This window comes from Cucumis sativus, chromosome 1 (genome assembly GCF_000004075.3).
Source record: "Cucumis sativus cultivar 9930 chromosome 1, Cucumber_9930_V3, whole genome shotgun sequence".
In the NCBI taxonomy this organism is placed as follows: domain Eukaryota; kingdom Viridiplantae; phylum Streptophyta; class Magnoliopsida; order Cucurbitales; family Cucurbitaceae; genus Cucumis; species Cucumis sativus.
Window position 1 is genome coordinate 16,172,065 of NC_026655.2, and position 20,496 is coordinate 16,192,560.

General features: G+C 33.3%; 3 protein-coding genes across 3 annotated transcripts; 1 reads left to right on the top strand and 2 right to left on the bottom strand.

Annotated features, from left to right (window-relative positions):
- Positions 1–6,002: 6,002 nt before the first annotated feature.
- On the bottom strand, positions 6,003–6,717 carry LOC105435615 (glycine-rich cell wall structural protein 2). The gene has a single exon (XM_011657733.2). The coding sequence runs from the start codon at positions 6,552–6,554 to the stop codon at positions 6,204–6,206; it is 351 nt and encodes a 116-aa protein (XP_011656035.1). The 5' UTR covers positions 6,555–6,717; the 3' UTR covers positions 6,003–6,203.
- An 877-nt stretch (positions 6,718–7,594) lies between these two features.
- Positions 7,595–8,881, bottom strand: LOC101210719 (tetraspanin-15). The gene is made up of 2 exons (XM_004151111.3): positions 8,033–8,881; positions 7,595–7,903 (listed from the first exon to the last, which is right to left on the bottom strand). The coding sequence occupies exons 1-2, from the start codon at positions 8,684–8,686 to the stop codon at positions 7,607–7,609; spliced, it is 951 nt and encodes a 316-aa protein (XP_004151159.2). The 5' UTR covers positions 8,687–8,881; the 3' UTR covers positions 7,595–7,606.
- A 3,765-nt stretch (positions 8,882–12,646) lies between these two features.
- Positions 12,647–13,899, top strand: LOC101210475 (tetraspanin-8). The gene is made up of 2 exons (XM_004151110.3): positions 12,647–13,292; positions 13,407–13,899. The coding sequence occupies exons 1-2, from the start codon at positions 12,786–12,788 to the stop codon at positions 13,710–13,712; spliced, it is 813 nt and encodes a 270-aa protein (XP_004151158.1). The 5' UTR covers positions 12,647–12,785; the 3' UTR covers positions 13,713–13,899.
- The last annotated feature ends 6,597 nt before the right edge of the window (positions 13,900–20,496 follow it).

A 20,496-nucleotide genomic window follows, 5' to 3' on the forward strand; every position in this document is an offset into this window, starting at 1 on the left:
AAACTTTGTTGGTGGAGATAACAATTTCTATTACTTAGGGAATATCTATTGTATTATGGAATGGTTTGAAATTTTGAGTTTCTTATTATGATTCGAATTACATGCATTTAAGGTATCAAACTTTGACTAATATTGGTCATCGTCTCGAAAACTAATAACTCACAATCCTATAACTCTTAACTAATAACACTACTAGGTGGCATCATTTTCATTAATTTTAAAGTTTTTTTCCCACAAAAACTGCTTGGAAACGCCCCAGACTCAGTTTTTATTTTTCTCCCAATATTTTTTTTCGAATGGTTTAGTTTGTTTGTTCTACTTGTGTAACCCATTTGCACTCATGATAGTCGGCGGATAAGTGTGACATCTCATCTATTTTGCATACTGCATGACATAGAAAAATACCCTAGGGCCTAGGGGTCGGGTGGGGCTAGTTGGTGGTGTACTACAGTAGCGTCAAAATCGGTCCAAAAATGGTCAATGCTTTTGCCTACAAAAAAATGGCCGATTTTGAACCATGTTAAAATGTCTCGAAAATTCGCTTGTAACTACTAGGTGGCCTCATTTTGAGTAATATTAAAGTTTTTTCCCACATAAACTACTCGGAGACGCCCCAGACTCAGTTTTTATTTTTCTTGCGATACTTTTATTCGTATGATTTAGATTTTTTATTCTACTTTGTTGCACCTATTTAGACCGATGATAGTCGGCGAAGAAGTGTGGCATCCCATCTATTTTGCATACTGCATGACATAGAAAAATACTTCAGGGCCTAGGGGTCGGGTGGGGCTCGTTCTCGGTGTACCACAATAACGCCAAAAACAGTCCAAAAATGGCCAATGCTTTAGATTACAAAAAATGGCTGATTTTAAACCTTGTTAAAATGTCTCGAAAATTCACATATAACTACCATGTGGCCTAATTTTAAGTAATATTAAAGTTTTTTCCTACAAAAACTGCTCGGAGACGCCCCAGACTCAGTTTTTATTTTTCTCCCAATACTTTTCTTCAAATGGTTTAGTTTTTTTGTTCTACTTTGTTGCACCTATTTAGACTGATGATAGTCGGCGGATAAGTGTGGCATCCTATCTATTTTGCATACTGCATGACATAGAAAAATACCTGGGGCCTAAGGGTCGGGTGGGGCTCGTTTTTGGTGTATTACGGTAGTGCAAAAAACGATCCAAAAATGGCCAATGTTTTAGCCTACAAAAAAAATGGCCGATTTTGAACCTTGTTAAAATGTCTCGAAAATTCACATATAACTACTAGGTGGCCTAACTTTAAGTAATATTAAAGTTTTTTCCCACAAAAACTGCTCGAAGACGCCCCAAACTCAGTTTTTATTTTTCTCCCAATACTTTTCTTCGAATGGTTTAGTTTTTTTGTTCTACTTTGTTGCACCTATTTCGACCGATGATAGTCACCGGATAAGTGTGGCTACCCATCTATTTTGCATACTGCATGACATAGATAAATACCCCAGGGCCTAGGGGTCGGGTGGGGCTCGTTTTTGGTGTATTGCGGTAGCGCCAAAAACGGTCCAGAAATGGCCAATGATTTAGCGTACAAAAAAATGGCCTCATTTCGAGCGGTATTAAAGTTTTTTGTCGATACAGGCCGAAAAAAATAGGCCGAGAGTCAGTTTTTATTTTCGCCCTAAAACGTTGAGAAAGGGGCCAATGCATTAGCCTACGAAGAGATGACCCATCTTAGAACGACGTCGAAGGTCACGAAAATTCACACGTAACTACTGGGTGGCCTCATTTTAAGCGGTATTAAAGTTTTTTGCCCGTAAATGCCGAAAAAAATATGCCCAGAAGTGAGTTTTTATTTTCGCCCTAAAACGTTAAAAAAGGGTCAATGCATTAGCCTACGAAGAGAGGACCCATCTTAGAACGACGTCGAAGGTCCCGAAAATTCACACGTAACTACTGGGTGGCCTCATTTTGAGCAGTATTAAAGTTTTTTGCCCATAAAGGCCAAAAAAAATATTCCCGGAAGTCAGTTTTTATTTTCGTCCCAAAACGTTGAAAAGAAGGTCAATGCATTAGCCTACGAAAAGACGACCCATCTTAGAACGATGTCAAAGGTCTCAAAAGTTCACACCTAACTACTGGGTGGCCGCATTTTTAGCGGTATTAAAGTTTTTTGTCCATAAAGGCCAAAAAAAATATGTCAGGGAGTCAGTTTTTATTTTCACCCCAAAACGTTGAGAAAAGGGCCAATGCATTAGCCTACGAAGAGAGGACCCATCTTAGAACGACGTCGAAGGTCTCGAAAATTCACACCTAACTACTGGGTGGCCTCATTTTAAGCGGTATTAAAGTTTTTTGCCCATAAAGGCCGACAAAAATATGCACGGGAGTCAGTTTTTATTTTCGCTCCAAAACGTTGAGAAAAGGGCAAATGCATTAGCCTACGAAGAGAGGACCCATCTTAGAACGACGTCGAAGGTCTCGAAAATTCACACGTAACTACTAGGTGGCCTCATTTTGAGCGGTATTAAAGTTTTTTGCCCATAAAGGCGAAAAAAAATATGCCCATTTTATTTTCGCCCCAAAACGTTGAAAAGAGGACCAATGCATTAGCCTACGAAGAGAGGACCCATCTTAGAACGATGTCAAAGGTCTAAAAAATTCACACCTAACTACTGGGTGGCCGCATTTTGAGCGGTATTAAAGTTTTTTTGCCCATAAAGGCCGAAAAATATATGCTTGGGAGTCAATTTTTATTTTCACCCCAAAACGTTGAAAAAAGGGCCAATGCATTAGCCTACAAAGAGAGGACCCATCTTAGAACGATAACAAAGGTCTCAAAAATTCACACATAACTACTGAGTGGCCTCATTTTGAGCGGTATTAAAGTTTTTTGTCCATAACGTTATACGTGAATTTTCGGGACTTTTTTCACATGGTCAAAAATCAGCCGATTTTTTGTAGGCTAAACCATTGGGCATTTTTGGATCGTTTTTTGCGCTACCATTGTGCACCACGAACGAGTCCCACCCGACCCCTATGCCCTGGGCTTTTTTTCTGTGTCATATATGTGCAACATAGATGGGTTTCCACACTTATCCGCCGACTATCATCGGTCTAAATAGGTTCCACAAAATCAAAGAAACACAACTAAACCATTGGAAGAAAAGTATTGGAAGAAAAATAAAAACTGAGTCTGGGGCATCTCCGAGCGGCTTTTGTGGGAAAAAACTTTAATGTTACTCAAATTAAGTGAGGCCACTTAGTAGTTATATGTGAATTTTCGGGACTTTTTCACATGGTTAAAAATCGGCCGATTTTTCGTAGGCTAAAGCATTGGCCATTTTTGGACCGTTTTGGCGCAACCATTGTGCACCACGGACGAGCCCCACCCGACCCCTAGGCCCTGGGCTTTTTTTCTGTGTCAGCCACCCAGTAGTTAGATGTGAATTTTCGAGACCTTTGACATCGTTCTAAGATGGGTTCTCTCTTCGTAGGCTAATGCATTGGCCCCTTTTTTTAACGTTTTGGGGCGAAAATAAAATTTGATTTCCTAAAGGGAAGATAATTTTTTAAAAACTCTAACTTCTTTCCTAGCCCTCATTTGTTATTTAACAAATATTTTTTAAAAAATGCAATAAAAGTTGGTGAAACCCTAACTTGTTTCTTAGCCTCATTTGTTATCTAACAAATATTTTAAAAAAATACAACAAAGTTGATGATCCAAACTTCAACTCTCTCAACAATATTCCTTGAAAAATATATTATTTTTTTTATGTAAGTTTTAAATTCACATATTTACATTACAAATAATGACGTGGAAATTGTTGATCTTTCTTTATTGCTACAAATGTAGTTAAAGTTGGGATTGGGGAAAAAGGCTGGTATTTGTGACGAGATTGTGTCTATGGGATGAGAGGAATAGTAGAGAGTTACAGTGACACATAGAGACTTTTTGTTGAGACTTGGACTTTTTAGGTTAGTTTTGGGTTTGAAAGTCACACTTAGGCTATGCATCTTGTTTAATTTGAACCTCCACATTAAAATTAGACTTGATCATTTTAATGTACATTTTTTAGGTTTACGTAGTTTGAAGGAGCGGGGAATGAAGACTTTCTTTTTCAGTTAACTATTTCTTGTGTATGCACTATTTTTTTTTTTTTTTTTTTTTGTTATTTTGGTATGCCAAAATGAAATGTAATATAGCTCATGAACCTTGGCACATTAAAGAATGATTGTTTCTCATTTTTTGACAAAATATTAATGGTTGGAAATATTTTCATTTTTAAGTTTCTGGTTGCGGTGTTTAATATATTAAGTTGAAATTCATTCTATATTTGAAATTTAATTTATAAGCATACAATATTAATAATAAATGTGAAAAAAATTTAAATTGTTTTTGTCACGTTATTTGTGTGGTTAGAAATATGTTGGCAATTAGAAAGTTCTGGCAAAGTTCATGCTTGGGCAAAAAAGAAACAAATATTATTTAAAAACAAATTTAGCGTGGGAAGAAATTTTGTTTTTGCCGACAAAGATCTTTTCGTTGGCAGAACCAGTTTTTGCCCACGAAACAAACGTGGCTAGAAAGTTTATTTTTGTCGATGTGATGATAATCGTGGGTAGAAATACCTTTCTGTCAACGTTTTTTTCGTGGCCAGAAAGTTTATTTTTGGTGACGTGATGATGATCGTGGGCAAAAATATTTTTATGTCGACATTTTTTTCGTGGCTAGAAATATTTTTTCTGCCACGATTTTAATTTGTGTGGGCATTTCTGTCGACGCAATGCCAAAAGCGTGGGCAAATGAAAAAAACAACGGTGTTTCCACCACCCAACGTGCTCAAGAAAAAAAAAACGTTGGCAAAAGATATGTCCGTGTTTTTCATAATAACTGTTCACGTTTTTCTGCATCGACAAAGACGAAAATTCTTGTAGTGACGATTGATCTAACTTTTTAATATTCATATTATTTTAGTTGATATAATAATAAAGAACATAAAGTTTAGATAGTCAAATCTCTCTTAACATATATTAAATTTGTAGTTGTCTATCCATAAACTTGGTAAATATATATATACTTATATATCACTAATGTGTTGATTTACTAACTAAAACCTGTTGAGGAGAGAACCCCATTAGGAGATGTATTTGTTCTAAATTAAATGGATTATCTTTCACGTGTGTTAAGGTAAGTTTCTACACATAAATTAGGTGGAATAATTCAAATATGTGTCCATTCTTGAATATATTTCTAAATTTGAAGGGTTGAATCTGGTTATTAAAGACAAACCAATAAAAAGATAATCTAGTAACTTCAATATATGAATATCAATATATATATACTTTAAAAGAAACTTCATACGGATAAATTAACCAAGAATATTAGTCTCACCAACAACCACCATTCACCATAGCCACTCGAGCCAAATGATGGGCAAACCCATTCATCAAGGACAGGCACCACACAAAGAAACACCCATGGATAGACAGAGCTAGAGTCTTAATATCTTCAACAAATTTTACAAGCTCAAGCAAATCCAAACTCTTATGAGATAGAACATTAATAAACTTAATACAAATCAGACCCAACCAAAATAAGGGGATGAGAGGCAAAAGTAAAATAGTCAACAAAAACAGTTAGGTCTCTCACAACCGCCAGAGCCTTAAGGAGCTTAATGGTTATCGGAACTGCACCTTGTACAACCAGCATATGAACCAGCTTCAGATTCACTGCCTTCGTGGTGTGGCCGAGAGGAGGGTGATGAGATTAGTTGGATGGTATGTTTTATCATATATATCTTTTCATACATCCTTAAAATAGAAATTTCATATGATATTAATATCAATATTTAATAACCATTTATCGGTCAAGAATCCACTTAATTGAACAATCAAATCAGGATAGTATTTTTTCATGGAACTAACAATTCTTTTTTACATACTCCTAACAACATCGACAATATAATTTTAAATTTTTTAAAATGTTATTATACATTTTCAATCCATTATGGATACCCATAGTTTAATTTAACACTTAATAGGAACAACATTTTATTCGGACTTCATATATGTATATATATAAAAGCTAGACTAAAAGAACAAAGCAGGAAAATACAATTAAGGATTCATTATCTATAGCTTTTGTTCATCTATTTGCAAAAGTAAAAGACGATGATAATCCTTAATTAATTTCATATATTATCACTAATTATAGTTTAAGATTTAGTTTTCGCCGCCATTGCCATAACCATGACCCTCGCCGTATCCTTCTCCACCGTTTCCCCTTCCTGAACCGGAACCGGACCCCCCGTTCCTGTTTCTGCCTGAACCAGATCCGACATAAGAGCCAGCGTATGAGGAGTGTGATAAGGAAGCAGAACTGGACCCAGACCCAGACCCAGAACCGGACCCGGACCCACTTCCACCTAAGCCCAAGCCCATTCCCGTTCCAACACCAAGGCCCACTCCCCCAAGGTCGAGGCCCAAGTCTTTTCTAGCCACGCGGCTTTCTGATACAATAACGGACACGCCAAGTAGAAAAGTGACAACGGCAACACTCCTAATGGAAGCCATATTTGTTTGATTGCTAAGGGGATTCAACCAAAATTGAAGAGGCTACTTTTTAACGGGAACCAGAATTTGAGAGATGAAATGCTTTGTTTTTTGTTTTGTTTTGTTATGTGTTTTTGGAGGATAGGAAGAAGGGGAGATTGGGGTATTCATAGAAGTTGAAGAATAGATTAGATTGGGATCAAAATCATGAAATATTGCACTAGTTTTTCGCGCTTTCTGGAAGATGAAGAGGATTTGGACAAGTGTTCTTACACTTCCACTTTAGAGTTTAGTGGAGTTCGAGTGATAGATTTCTTTCCATCCTTTTTAATATATCCACTCAACTTTATGGTCTACAGAGTTATCCACCTATCATATTATATATATTCATATGTACATATATATACACACCATATGGGTTGCATTTTTAATCCAAATTCTCCTTTTCTTAGTACTGGGTTGCTCATGCTCTGTCCTTCGTGGAATCAGATTAAAATCATATGATCACCATAACAGTGGTCCGGAAAATTGAACTAGATGTGTTGAGTTATAGTTGTATATTAAAGTAAATATAAATTAGGATAGTTTTCAAATATAAAAAAATGATTCTAACTCATTTACCCTCCTAACAAAATATTAGTGTTTATATGTGATTTGAATTATAATTGACATTTTTTTATTATTAGTTAGAGTGAGTATTAATAGAATAACGAATATTAAGGGATTAATTTCGACTTTTGCACGTCTAAGGAGACAAAGAAAAGTCAGAAAAATATATAACCAAAATGAAAGAAAGTTATAAGAAAAATTTTAATTAAGATGAAGGGCTGAAAAGGTGAAAAAAAATATGTACAAGTTGAGAAAGAAGAAAAAAGATATATGCAAAATCTTTCGAAGAAGAGAGAAAAAAAAAACTAATAAAAGAAAGGGGAAGATTTAAAGTCGTGGCCAAGAAATGGTTGTTGTTGTGTTGTTGTTGATGAACTGAAGTGGCCGTGTAGTGATATTTGCGAGTTTTGGGGTCATCTTGCACGTACTAATTCCACTAATCTCAACGATGATGGAGTGGTAAATTAAATTCGAAACTGTTTGAAGACGGAGGAGAGGAACAAAATGAGATGAGAGATGAAGAGTAAAAGAGAGGCAACGATGAGAAAAATGCCGAGCTTCCTCCATTTAGCTTGAAGAGTTCTGAGAAACCCCGTTTTGCAAGAAATGCAATTATAGCACAAATTTCCTCTCTCGTTGTCCCATAAATTACAATCACTGTCGTATGGGTTTGATGGATCAATTGGTCCTCCAGTTTTCCTCCAAAATGTTGCGTTTACATATTCCATTTCGCAAATCGTTGCTGGCATGCAACATCCAGACTAACACATAACATATATACATCTCTTCAATTCAGTTACAAACTTATAATTATAATTCAATATATATATATATACAAGACGTTAGAAAATTTGATACTTATAGTTGTTTATGGGGAGGGATGAATTTACCTCAATGAAGGAGAGTTTCTTGAGGCTAAAATCATAAGATTTAAGCATGAGAGTTCTTGAGACCAAATCATCACAAGCCCCTGAATCATAAATACAAGTCTTAATATCTTGGGAATGCGCTTGATCAAACACTTTCAACCTCAACCATTTGGGTGATGCAGCCACGGATCGACTTTCCATTTTATAGGCCCCAACAAGCGCAAGCCCAATTATGAACGTAAGCAACAACGGCACCATCACAATTAGAAGCCCCAAAACGGGGTATCTAGACCTTAGAAAAACCACTGCATTGCTTATCAGAAACAAGAAAATTAAACCAACCCCAATCCCTATTTGGAAACTCGGCAGCTTCAAAATGCTCTCGCACTCCGACTCTCTAACGTAAAATATCCACACAATAAAACCCAATACTGGGATTGACAGTATTAATGTCATTGTAGCGATTGCCTTCTCCAAGTTGTTGATTTCCAGCAACGGGTTCTTGTTTTTACTTGCTTTTGGAATATCATCATCTCCTCCGCCTCCACCACCACCACCGCCACCACCGCAGTCGCCTAATTCTTTGTCTTTGCAAGGAGCTTTCTCTTCTACTACCGCCACTATTGCGCGGGCTTCCTCAGCAACTGCGTTGCCATTGTTCTCGTTCTCTGCCATTGTATATACTGAATTAGTGAATGTATTGGATAATCCACAGTTGGATGTAATTAATTATATGTATATATAAGTTACAAAATGATGCGTTTAATAGATAATTATCATGTGTCTGTGTTATAACAAGTCAAAGTGATGGAGGACAAGACACATATTATTGGGGATTAAGTTGATTAATGGAAAGTGTCATGGTTTTGAGGAGAAAATTGAGGGTGAGTTTGTTGTATATGATGAGAAATAGTAGGAGTAAACTAGTTTGATGAGGACTCCTAATAAAAATAATTTTAAAGATTTGTTTTCTTTGTTTTCCTTTTGCTCTTTCATTGACATAGTCCACTATCTTAACTAAATCTACTTTACTATCCATAAATTTGGGATCTGTCGAAGGGATTTAATTAATTGCTTTTTCTTCTTAATTATTATTCATAAGCTGTATTTTGAGATGTAATTAAAGTAAAATTTACGAGGGTAAAGAATTATTCTTTTACATTGCATCCATCAAATGTAAGGTAAAAAAATCTGGTATTATGAATGAAGAGTAGATAAATAGTTTTCTTTAGTTTATTGTAACGACTAAAACATCACAACTATATAAATAAATATAATAGAAAGAATTTTTAAAAACAATGTTATTTTAAAAAAATAATATGAAAAATAGAGTAATTGAAAAAGTAATAACAAAAATTTGTAGGTTTGGTTTGGATGGATGTTATTAGTATAACAAGTCACTTGACAGTAAGTATATATAACTTAAGATCATTTATATATATATATATATATATGTATTACACGGGAGCTCAATCACATTCTTCTGAGAAAAAGTTTGGTTTACAAAGATATGAAGATTTGACACATTTAAAAGAGAGTTTAAGTAGTATATTGCACTCAAGAAATCTCATACAAAGATTAGAAAAGTTTTATTTCAGAATTGAAAATCGCTTAAATTCAAAAGAAGTCTAGATCGAAACTAAAAGATAAATTGTTCGCCTCACTGAAAAACAAGTCTATCATGTAAGTAACTTGTTGTAATTGGATGAAGTCTTTATATAGTGAAATTTCTTTTTACTCATATAGACAGACACAGCAGGTATGAATTGAATTATCAATGAATATTTGTGTTATTCTATTTCTATTTGTTTTTTTAATTAATGTCTTCATGTTACTTTGGATATTATTGTTTATGGAAGTTTTAAATTCTTTATGTGAAAATATATATAAATTGAACATATGTAACTATAGAAATGATAAGTTTTATATTATATACTCAATTTGGCATTTCATATATAAAATAAAAGTCAAAGAAAGAAAAGAAAAGAAAATTTCTAAAATATTTAATGAAACATTGAGTGAAAGATAGAGAGCTTCTAAAAACAGTCACTTTCGAACTATAAATGACATCAAAGTGTTTCAAAATTAGCAATTAACATACAATTCTATTTCAAAAGCATATAACAAAATATCTATATAAAAAAAAATCACAAGTTTTTAATCAAAATCATTAATTAATATGGAAAGACTCATTGGAAAGACTTTCTCCATCATCTTTTCAAAAACTTGGAAGACCGTAACTCCTTGTCCAATACAAAAAACAAACCAAGTCAAACCCATTTTTTTCTCAAAATCATATAATTAATTTCAATTTATATATAAAAATAGAATCAATTTTAATTTTAAATTAAGAAAAAGAAGCATAACAAAGTACGAAATTGTAAAAGGAAAGGTGGAGTAAAAAATTTAGAATAAAATTGATTTATAAAGATATTGATTTTATTCTATAATCAATTGATTTAGTTTGATTTTTAATTGATTTGAAAATTAACTAAACCGAACCAACAATGGTATCCGTGTTAAAGTCGTGGGTGATCTCTCAAATCATACCATTTCCTTTTTTTCCATCTTTTGTTTTCGTGGAATTGAGATTTTGATTAGGTGGTTTGTGTTTGTTTGCATAAAGTTCTCCTCCTTTCTTTGTTCTCATTTTCTATTATTTGTCTTTGAAAAGATGACATTTCTTTTTGTATCTTTGGTTTTTCACCCACACAATTTGTCATCCCCTTTTCTATTTCAACATTATTCCATTTCATCCTTTCTTTATCTCCAAAAAAGCCACACACTTTACTTTTACAAAATATCTATTTCCACTTATCCTTTCAATCATTTTTCCTAAGTGTACTTTGTTACTATTTTTTAAGGTTGTGCGTATCCACTTTTAAGTACAATACCAAACTTTTTAATGTCCATACTAATTTGCTTACCCATTTCAGACAAAGACGAATGCAAATCAAATAAAACAAATATGTTTCAAAAGTAAACTTTTTATATTGGAAAGAATTCTACCAATTGTTCCCATCAATCTAACTCTATGACGTTAACAGAGGAACTTGAATATTGAATTGAGATTACACATGAATAAGAAGAATCTCAAACACATGGAGTAGGATTAAGAAAGGCTTAACAAAATTGAAAGTCATTATCTATATTAACAAGGTGCATTTCATTTTGGTGGCTCAATCATAAAAACTTTAAAGTTAAATTTGCTTATCTTAGAGCGATTATATGTTGGTGATATTCTATGAGATTTTTTCAGGATGCATGTAAGTGAGATGGAGACAAATCATGCTAAAGTGACTTGTGTAGCTTTGTGGGAACAATTTTCACTTTATAAACATTTAAGAAAAGCAAGGACGATATTGCTAGGACGCTAAAGAATGTTGGGTCATCCGCTGCCGAATTTGGATTCTAAATCTATGTGATACCACTGTAGTATTTTGTAGTTTCATCACGTAGATGTAAGGTATAATGGGTCAGACTAGATTTCATTAGGTTACCCTCTCCTATTTCACACTTAAGAGAACATATGGCACTGTGGAATTGAGTTAAGTACAGTTCAAGTCTCTAATACATAAATTAGTATAACCACATTGGATCATATGACAAGTATAGATGTATAACCAAATTGATATCAATTTGAAAGTTTAGAAACCAAATCATTATTTTATGAAAACATAGGGACCAATAGTGAATTTTAACCCAACCTTAGATGTTAAAATATTTTTGTAAGAATTTTTTTAAAAAATATAACAAATCAACAAAATATTTACAATTTTGAAAATGAAAAAAAAGTCTATAGGCTCATAATGGAAAATAGAAAAATGACCTAATCAATACACACTTAATTGGTCAATCGTGCATAAAGTACATAATTGTTTAGATTTGGCTACAAAATTTGGATAAACAATAGTTTAGATTTGTCTACTGAAATAACCAAATCTAAATTATTTTTTTTCAAGATTATTTGATACACAAATAGTTTAGATTGAGCTACAATTCTATACAATATCTTATAGATTTGAGTATAAGATCGTTTAAGTAGAGAAACAATATGGAAATGAATGAGAAAAGTGAAATATTAAAAATATAATTTGATGTTTTGTTTTATTTATGAAAAATTAACTTTTTTTTTTTCTGTTAATCAAATTAAATGACTTAGTGTGTATATGCGTAATTAAAACAACCCCTATTTCCCGCGACAAGTTTGTGCAAGCCTAAGAACCACTTCCCTAAATTATAAACAAAACCCTCTAAACTTAAATATGTATATATATATATATATATATATATTTCTTTTTAAACGCGTGGAACAAATGACAAAAATATTTTCTTTTATGGAAAAAGAAATCATAGTAAACAAGAGTTTAGCTTTTACTTGTTTGTATTTGCTATTTACCATTCATTCAAACACACAACAAAATTAGCAACCTGAGTTTGAAAAATGTAAATGCACATCTCCCAAGAAATCCCAACAAAATACCAAAACCAAAAATTGACGCCTCGCGTTGGTTTAAAAGTAATCAACTCAGAACCTTCCTTCTAATCACAGCCGTCGCTTTTGAAGTTTCAAAACCATTTAACTCATCTTCTTCCCTTCTACATGAAATATCCAAGAACAAGCCCTTGACTCCTTCACCTCACTTTAACCAAACGCGTCTTCCCCATATCTCTATAAAACTAACCCATATCCCTCTTTTCACTTCCATTCTCCTTTCTTCACTGATTTTCCGTTTCTGCCTTCTTCTCTCTTTTCTTTTCTAATTCCAACATCATGGTCAAACTCAGCAATAATCTCGTTGGGATTCTCAATTTCATTACCTTTTTGCTCTCTATCCCCATCATCGCCGGTGGCATATGGCTCAGCCGACAAGGTACATCCGATTGTGAGAAATTTCTCGACACCCCCGTAATCGTCATCGGTGTTTTTCTTCTTCTTGTCTCACTCGCGGGTTTCATCGGCGCGTGTTGCCGCGTGAGATGGCTTCTCTGGATTTACCTTTTCGTTATGTTCCTTCTCATCCTTCTTCTCTTCGTCTTCACCATCTTTGCCTTCGCCGTCACCAACAAAGGCGCCGGAAAAGTTCTCTCCAACAGAGGATATAAAGAGTACAGACTCGGTGATTACTCCAACTGGCTACAGAATCGCGTCAGGAACAACAAAGATTGGAACAGAATCAGGAGCTGTTTAGTGGACGGCAAGGTTTGTAACGAAGTCAGCCAGAAATTTGTTGGTGAGACCGTTGAGCAATTCTACCTAGAACACTTATCTTCAATTCAGGTACGATTTAAAAATTCGTTTAAAAGGAGGATTCCAAATCCAATTTAAATTTAAGTAAACCACCCAATAAATAATTTCATAAGTAACGAGAGTTTTTGTGTGAATTTTCTGTAGTCTGGGTGTTGCAAACCGGCAGATGAGTGTAAATTCGAGTACAAGGGACCGATTCAGTGGGACAAACCAGCGAATGTTTCAAGTTTTGCGAATCCGGATTGTGGTTTGTGGGATAATGATCCTCAAAAGCTGTGCTTCGATTGTGAATCCTGCAAAGGTGGAGTGTTGGATAATTTGAAGAGGAACTGGAAGAAAGTGGCGATTATTAATATTGTTATACTTGTGTTTCTCATCATTGTTTACTCCATTGGATGCTGCGCTTTCAGGAACAGCAAGGAGGAGAATCATTATCCTAGATGGAAATGAAGTTATTAAATTTTGATTTTTGTTTTAAAGTTCTTTCATTGATGCGCTGTTTTTTGTTTTTTTGTTTTTTTTTTTTTGTGTTTGTGTTTGTGTTGTAGTTTCTTCAGCTATATAGGGATGGATTGACTATTATTTGCTGTGATATATGAATAAAACTTGGGGACTTTTGTGCTTCTTTCTAATTTAATAATTTAGACTTTGATTAATATTGAATTTTTTACAATTAGATTCTATTTTTTAATATAAAGTAAAGGGATAGTGGCGTGTTTGGAATTATTCTTTAATTAGTTTAATTACACTTTTTGACTAATAAAGGTGATTAGTTTTTTCAAAGAAATAAGTTTGTGTACGACAGAATGTGACATGGATAAGCATCAAAAGCCTGATGTTGATGGGTTGGACAATTGTTTTTTTCTTTTTTCTTTTTCTTTTTAAGAGGCAATTATATATTTGTAATGTCTTAATTGTTTAATAATTCATTGCCAAGGTGTCATTGTGTTCGGTACATTTTGGTTGTATACAAGCAAATCGAAACCTGTATCTGTATTTGTTGGTTTGTGGATCTGTCAGGCTTAGACTTGGTTGCCTTGTGGCTGTGGTCTGTCTTAGAGACAGGTAGCTTAAATGTGACTAATTCAACTATACAAGATCCTACTTATCTTCCTTATTTACAGTGGTCAAATTGGACTATTTATAAACTTGTAGTATAGGATTAGATGTGATGATTGCGGTTTTAGGTGGTAGGTCGGCGTTAAAAATCATATGAAATAAGAAGAAGAGAGGTGTATTATATTTTTGAATTATGATGAATGAAATAAAGAAATGGTTGCATGTACAGAGAAGAACAAAAGTGGGATATTTTGTTAATGTAGGTGAAGTGAAGGTGATGTGGACAAAAAGAGAAAGAAATGTAAAGGATGGGAATTGAAGAATGGACGCCACTTGTCCATTTAGGGGCCCACAGAACACTTGTCCGTTGCGTTAATATCTCAAGTTGACGGAGTCAGTCCCACCCGCTAACGTCTTGTCTCCTCATAACATTTTATTTTCATTACACGTGTCCATCTCCCGACCTTTACTATTTACCATTTTACGCCACCAAGGTTGTTTCCAATTTTCCACTTGGCAATGATTTTAAATTTGGACGTTTCATGGGGATCCAATTATATGAGGATTACTATTACTCTATCACTTTTGTTTATGCAAATGCAAATCAAAATTAAATAATTACTTCACTAATTACCACATACCCATTAACTTTACTATTTTCTAATTTTGTAGATTTATTATTATAATAATAATAATAAAACCAATACTTTTATTTTAAAATAATTTATATGAAATAGTTAAGAATAACGGTCTTTTAAAAATCAAATAAAAGAAAAAAAATTAGAGAAGAAAGAAAAAGACAATGAAAAAATAATTTTTATGTTTTATTACACTTGTGGAAATTAACCAATTAATAATGGACTATTAGTTAGTGGTTCATGTTGTAGTTATGCAATATGTAGATGTTAAATAAGTATTAAACTTTCATAATTCATTGGATTTTTAGCACATTGTTTGCTTAAATTTCTTTTGAAGTAGAGTAGCTATCGAGGTTTTGACAAGCCTATGGATTAATTTCTAAAGGAGGTTAGGAAAATTCAATAGAATTTGTGATTTTGATCTCTTGTTATTACTTAAGTTGAATAATAAATGGGTTGGGTGGGAATCTAGCAATTTACTGTAAATTAATTAAGGATGTAGCAAATATTTAATACAATTGCAAATATGGCAGATTTTAATTAAATTATAAGATAAAAGACGAAAATGCCTCCCAAAATTATTCCAGTCTTCCCCTTTCTTTTCTTTTCTTCTCTTTTCGTCTCTTTTCTTCGGCTTCAGTTCGGCTTCAGTTCGTATTTCTTCTGTCTTTCGTGTTCTTCTCTTTTCTTTGGCTTCACTTCTTATAACTTTTGTCTTCCACTTCTCTTTTCTCCGACTTCACTTCGTATTTCTTCCGTCTTCCGCTTTCTTCTCTTTTCTTCGAATTCGACTTCACTTCAGGTACTTTTTTTTTCTGTTTGTTGTAATAGATTTGAAATACATTTATGTGTTGGGATATTGAACTTGTTTGTTTGGTTTCTTTAATTTAGTTTAATGTGCATATTTTGGATGAGATGTTGCTTATAGTCTATCAATGATATGTAATTGTCAGTGATTGATAGATTTGCTTATTGTCTATCAATGATACGTTCTTGTTAGTGATTAATGGATTTGGAGGATGCTAAACTTGTTTCTTTGGCATGCTAATTTGTTTTCAGTTTATTTTTTGTTGCTTAAGGATATGGTCTATCAGTGATATGTTCATATCAGTGATAGACTTGATGGGTGTTTAGTTTATTTTCATTGAGGTGTTAGTAGATGCGTTAGTTCAGTGATGTGATGATAACGACGAAATTGAGGAAGATGATGATAATCATCGTGAAAATAAGTCAAAAACGGTGCATGACATATCAAAGAAAGTGAAGGTATTATAATAATCACAATTGTTGTTTTATGATAGACTCAACGTGTCTATATATAAACTCTAATTCAATTATTTTTTTTCAGATTGTTCAAGAAAAGGCAAAAGCGAAAACTATGGAAATAGTGAAGAACATTGAAAATGCTAGATCGAAGAGACAACCTAAACCGTCAAAGAAAGTGTTGGAGAATCTGAAAGAGCAAAAGAAAGAAAAAGACCAAAAGAATCCAAAAGATAAGAAGAAAGAATCTCCAAAAGCAACAAGACAGTCTCCAAGAATAAGGGATTTTGCCCCTAGTTTTGATTTGAAAATCTCTCAATTATGAGTATGGATATTGTAGCAAGTGCATTAATTTTGTGGTTTTTTGTGATAGTTCACATTGACATTGTAGTACATTAGGAATTATGGTTCTTTGTCAATGATAGACTCTACAATGCCTTTACATCTTCATATGTAGTTTGATCTTACTATATTAAATGATAGAAATGTTGGATTACAAGTTACTTTGTCTCTGTTTGCATTGGGATTAATATTTGACATGAATCACAGGTTGAACTATTGGCGATAGACTACAAAATAATGGTTTTTATCACAGGTTGAACTAGTTGGAGCATTTTATGGTTTCTATCAGTGATAGAAACTATTGACGATAGACTACACAATAATGGTTTTTATCACAGATTGAACTAATTGGTGCATTTTATGGTTTCTATTAGTGATAGAAACTATTGACAATAGACTAGACAATAATGGTTTTTATCACATGTTCAACTAATTGGTGCATTTTATGGTCTCTAACGCTTGTAGAAACTATTAGAGATAGATTTTTATATGTATTAGTACTTTACAAAAGGTAGATTATTATTGACTACTTAAAAAAAAAAAAAATGTTCTCTATGCTCAAGCTAAAAGAGTATTATAAAAAACATAATGTCATATCATTGTAAAAATGGTGGAAATTTGCAATTTCTACGATTGTGACCAGCACGACGACAATGACTGCATTTTGGTTGACTTTTCTTCTCGCCAATTGATAATATTCTTTGTTTTCGTGGTCGTCCAACTAGACACTTGAAAACTAGAGGAAGTATGTTCTTGTCAACCCCAATAGATTTCCAATTAGAATGGTTCCCAACTGGACGAACTAATCAAGTATAAGCTAAAACCAAAGTGCTTGACAAAAAATAATTGGAAACAAAAGAGTAAGTATTCATATCGCGTCCACGAAGAACAGCAATTGCATGAGTGCATGGAATTTCATCAAGATCCCAAACGCGACAGGTACATGATTTGCAATTTAAATGTACCATAAATTGTTTTCTTTCATCAATCACTTGAAATTCAACATCATTAATAGCATTAACCTGAAAAGAAAAAAAGAACAAACTTAGTCAACACATATGATCTATCATTGATAGAATCTATCGCTGATGCATAATAAGAATCTATCGGTGATAAAATCTATCATTGATATGTCTTGTTATATTACTCACTAATTAAGTAAATAAACATTAAAACACAAAAACTTACTATGAAGCTTCTTGAGTTTTGATGTTGCATACGTAATTCTCCCTCAGCCCAACTAGTTAAAATAATTCTCATACAACATGCAACTTTTCTTCGATCATAAAACCAATTTTGAAGTATTTGCCTGATAGAATCGAGTAATGTTGCAACAGGCAAATCTCTAGATTCTTTTAGAACTGAATTTAAGCTTTCTAAAATGTTTGTAGTCATCATTTGATATCTTTTCTTTGTACAATATACTCGAGCCCACTTTTCAAGACCAACCTTACTAAGATAGTCTCGTATACTAGGATACATAGACTCCATCCATTTCATATTAGTCTCAAAATCAACAACAGTATATGCTTTTCCACATCTAAAAAAGAGCTTATCAATTATAGGGTCCTGATACATCAACTTCAAACTTTTTAGAAGATGTTGCAAACAAACGCAATATTCAGCATTTGGAAAAATGTTATGAACATTTTTCGGAATACTTAAATGTCGATCATATATTACAACTAAACCTTCCCGATCCCCTAAACTTTTCTTTATATTCTCAAAAAACCATCTCCAGGATTCATCATTTTCGGAATCTACAATACTGAAGGCCAATGGAAAATTTTGATTATTACCATCAATTGTTGAAGCCGTCAAAAGAGTTCCACCATATTTAGATTTCAAAAAAGTGCCGTCAACCGATATGTTGGGTCTACAATATTTCCATCCTTCAATGGATGCTCCAACAGCCATAAAACAATACTTAAAATGTCCCTTTGTATCAGTTTTATAAGCAGTGAATGAACCTGAAATAAAAAAAATATATATACATTATATCAAAGACAAATAACACGTTCTTTTACTATATATATGTCACTGATGTAGTTTATCACTGATACTTTATAGTAATTAGAACGTCACCAAAACTATGTAACTAATATGGTCTATCATTGATAAGGATTATCACTGATATGTGTTATCATCGATAGAACCTAAAGTAAACCACCATATCGTCAGTTTGATGATATACTCATTCATTATCACTGATACGATCTATCATTGATATGATCTATCACTAATATGATCTATCACTGATAGATCCTAGAGTAAACCACCATGTCATCTGCTCATTAACTATCAATGAGACGATATCTACAAGTGATAGATCTTATCAGTGATAGACCATATCATTAAAAGCTTGATTGATGATATATATTGTAAGAATAAAAACATACCTGGTTAATTTCTTTTAGTTTTGTAAAAAAGTTGGGAATCAATGCATAAGATTCTTTTGCTTCACCATTCAAAGAATTCATGACAAGTTCCTTGGTCCTCCACGCTTTATAGTAGCTAACATTTACACCAAGTTTAGTGCGCATGTGAATCATAATATCATTTGGAGTCGAACGGTCAAAAGAACTAAAGTCTTTTATCATACAATCACTAATCAACGATGAAGATGCTTGTATATGAGTAGTTTGAATAACATTCATGGAGCAATCATGATTAGCAACATACTTTCTTAGTCGCCATAATTCCCCACCCTTGTAACGAGATGCATGGACATACCATGAACAATTATCTTGGGAGCACTTAAACTCAATAGATTTAGAATTTGATCTCACAGTCTTGAACTCAAAATTGTTCTTTATAGCAATTTAGTAAAATGACTTTGATGGTAGTTCCTTGCTAGCAAACATATCATTTTCTATCAAATCGGATATAGAAGACAGCCTACTAACATGAATATCCGTAAGAATTTGAAAATCATCATCAATTGAAGAAGAAGGTAGCAGAGAAGGCAAATTATTCGTCCCACTGTTAACAACACTAGACGACCATTCTAAATCCATAGAGACATGAGAAGCATGGACAACTAATGGATGTCTTGCAATTTGTCCTTTAACTAAACTTATAAACCAAGCAACATCTTTATCTTCATGAATTTCAACCACAGTTTGAATATCAGTGATGCCATAATCCAATAAGATTGACAATTGTATTGAAGAAGGAGATGCATCCAATCGAACTTCCCTTAATATCAAGCTCACTAAATTTTCAAAACAGATTGTCTCATCAACCAATACACCTGTAGTCTTGTAATTCAAGTATTTATTTGTATCATCCCACTGTCCACTATGAAACACTATTATTGGAAGCTTAATCATAATTCCAAATTGCTGCAAAATAAAAGAAAACAATTATCATCCTACTATTACACTGAAGTATTGATAAAATCTTTAAAGAAAACAAAGATCAAATGTAAAATCTTTAAAGAAAACAAATTTAATTACATACCAAATGATTTAATGAAAGATCGTTGTAAAATTGTTGGACGTTGAGAGCTACTAATTGTTGGCGCACAATGAAGAAGGTGATCTTTAGGAGAAAATCACGAAGAAGATGGAGAAACGACAGTGAAGATGGAGAATGCAGAAAATACCGAAGAATATGGAGAAGGAGAAAATATCGAAGAATATGGAGAAGGAGAAAATACCGAAGAATATGGAGAAGGGAGAAAATTGTGGAGTAATAATGGTGAAGATGGAGAAGATGGAGAAGGAGAAATCGCGCCCATTTTAAACCGAGGGTAATTTGGGAATATTTTAAAGAATAATTAAAGATTTGCTATATATGCAAATGGTTAAAAAAACTGCATATACTTAATATTTTATGACAAATAGGTTACCCATTACAATTTCCCATAATAAATAACAACATGGGCTCAAAGTGTGAAGCTTCGGAATATAACAAGTCATGGGCCTACA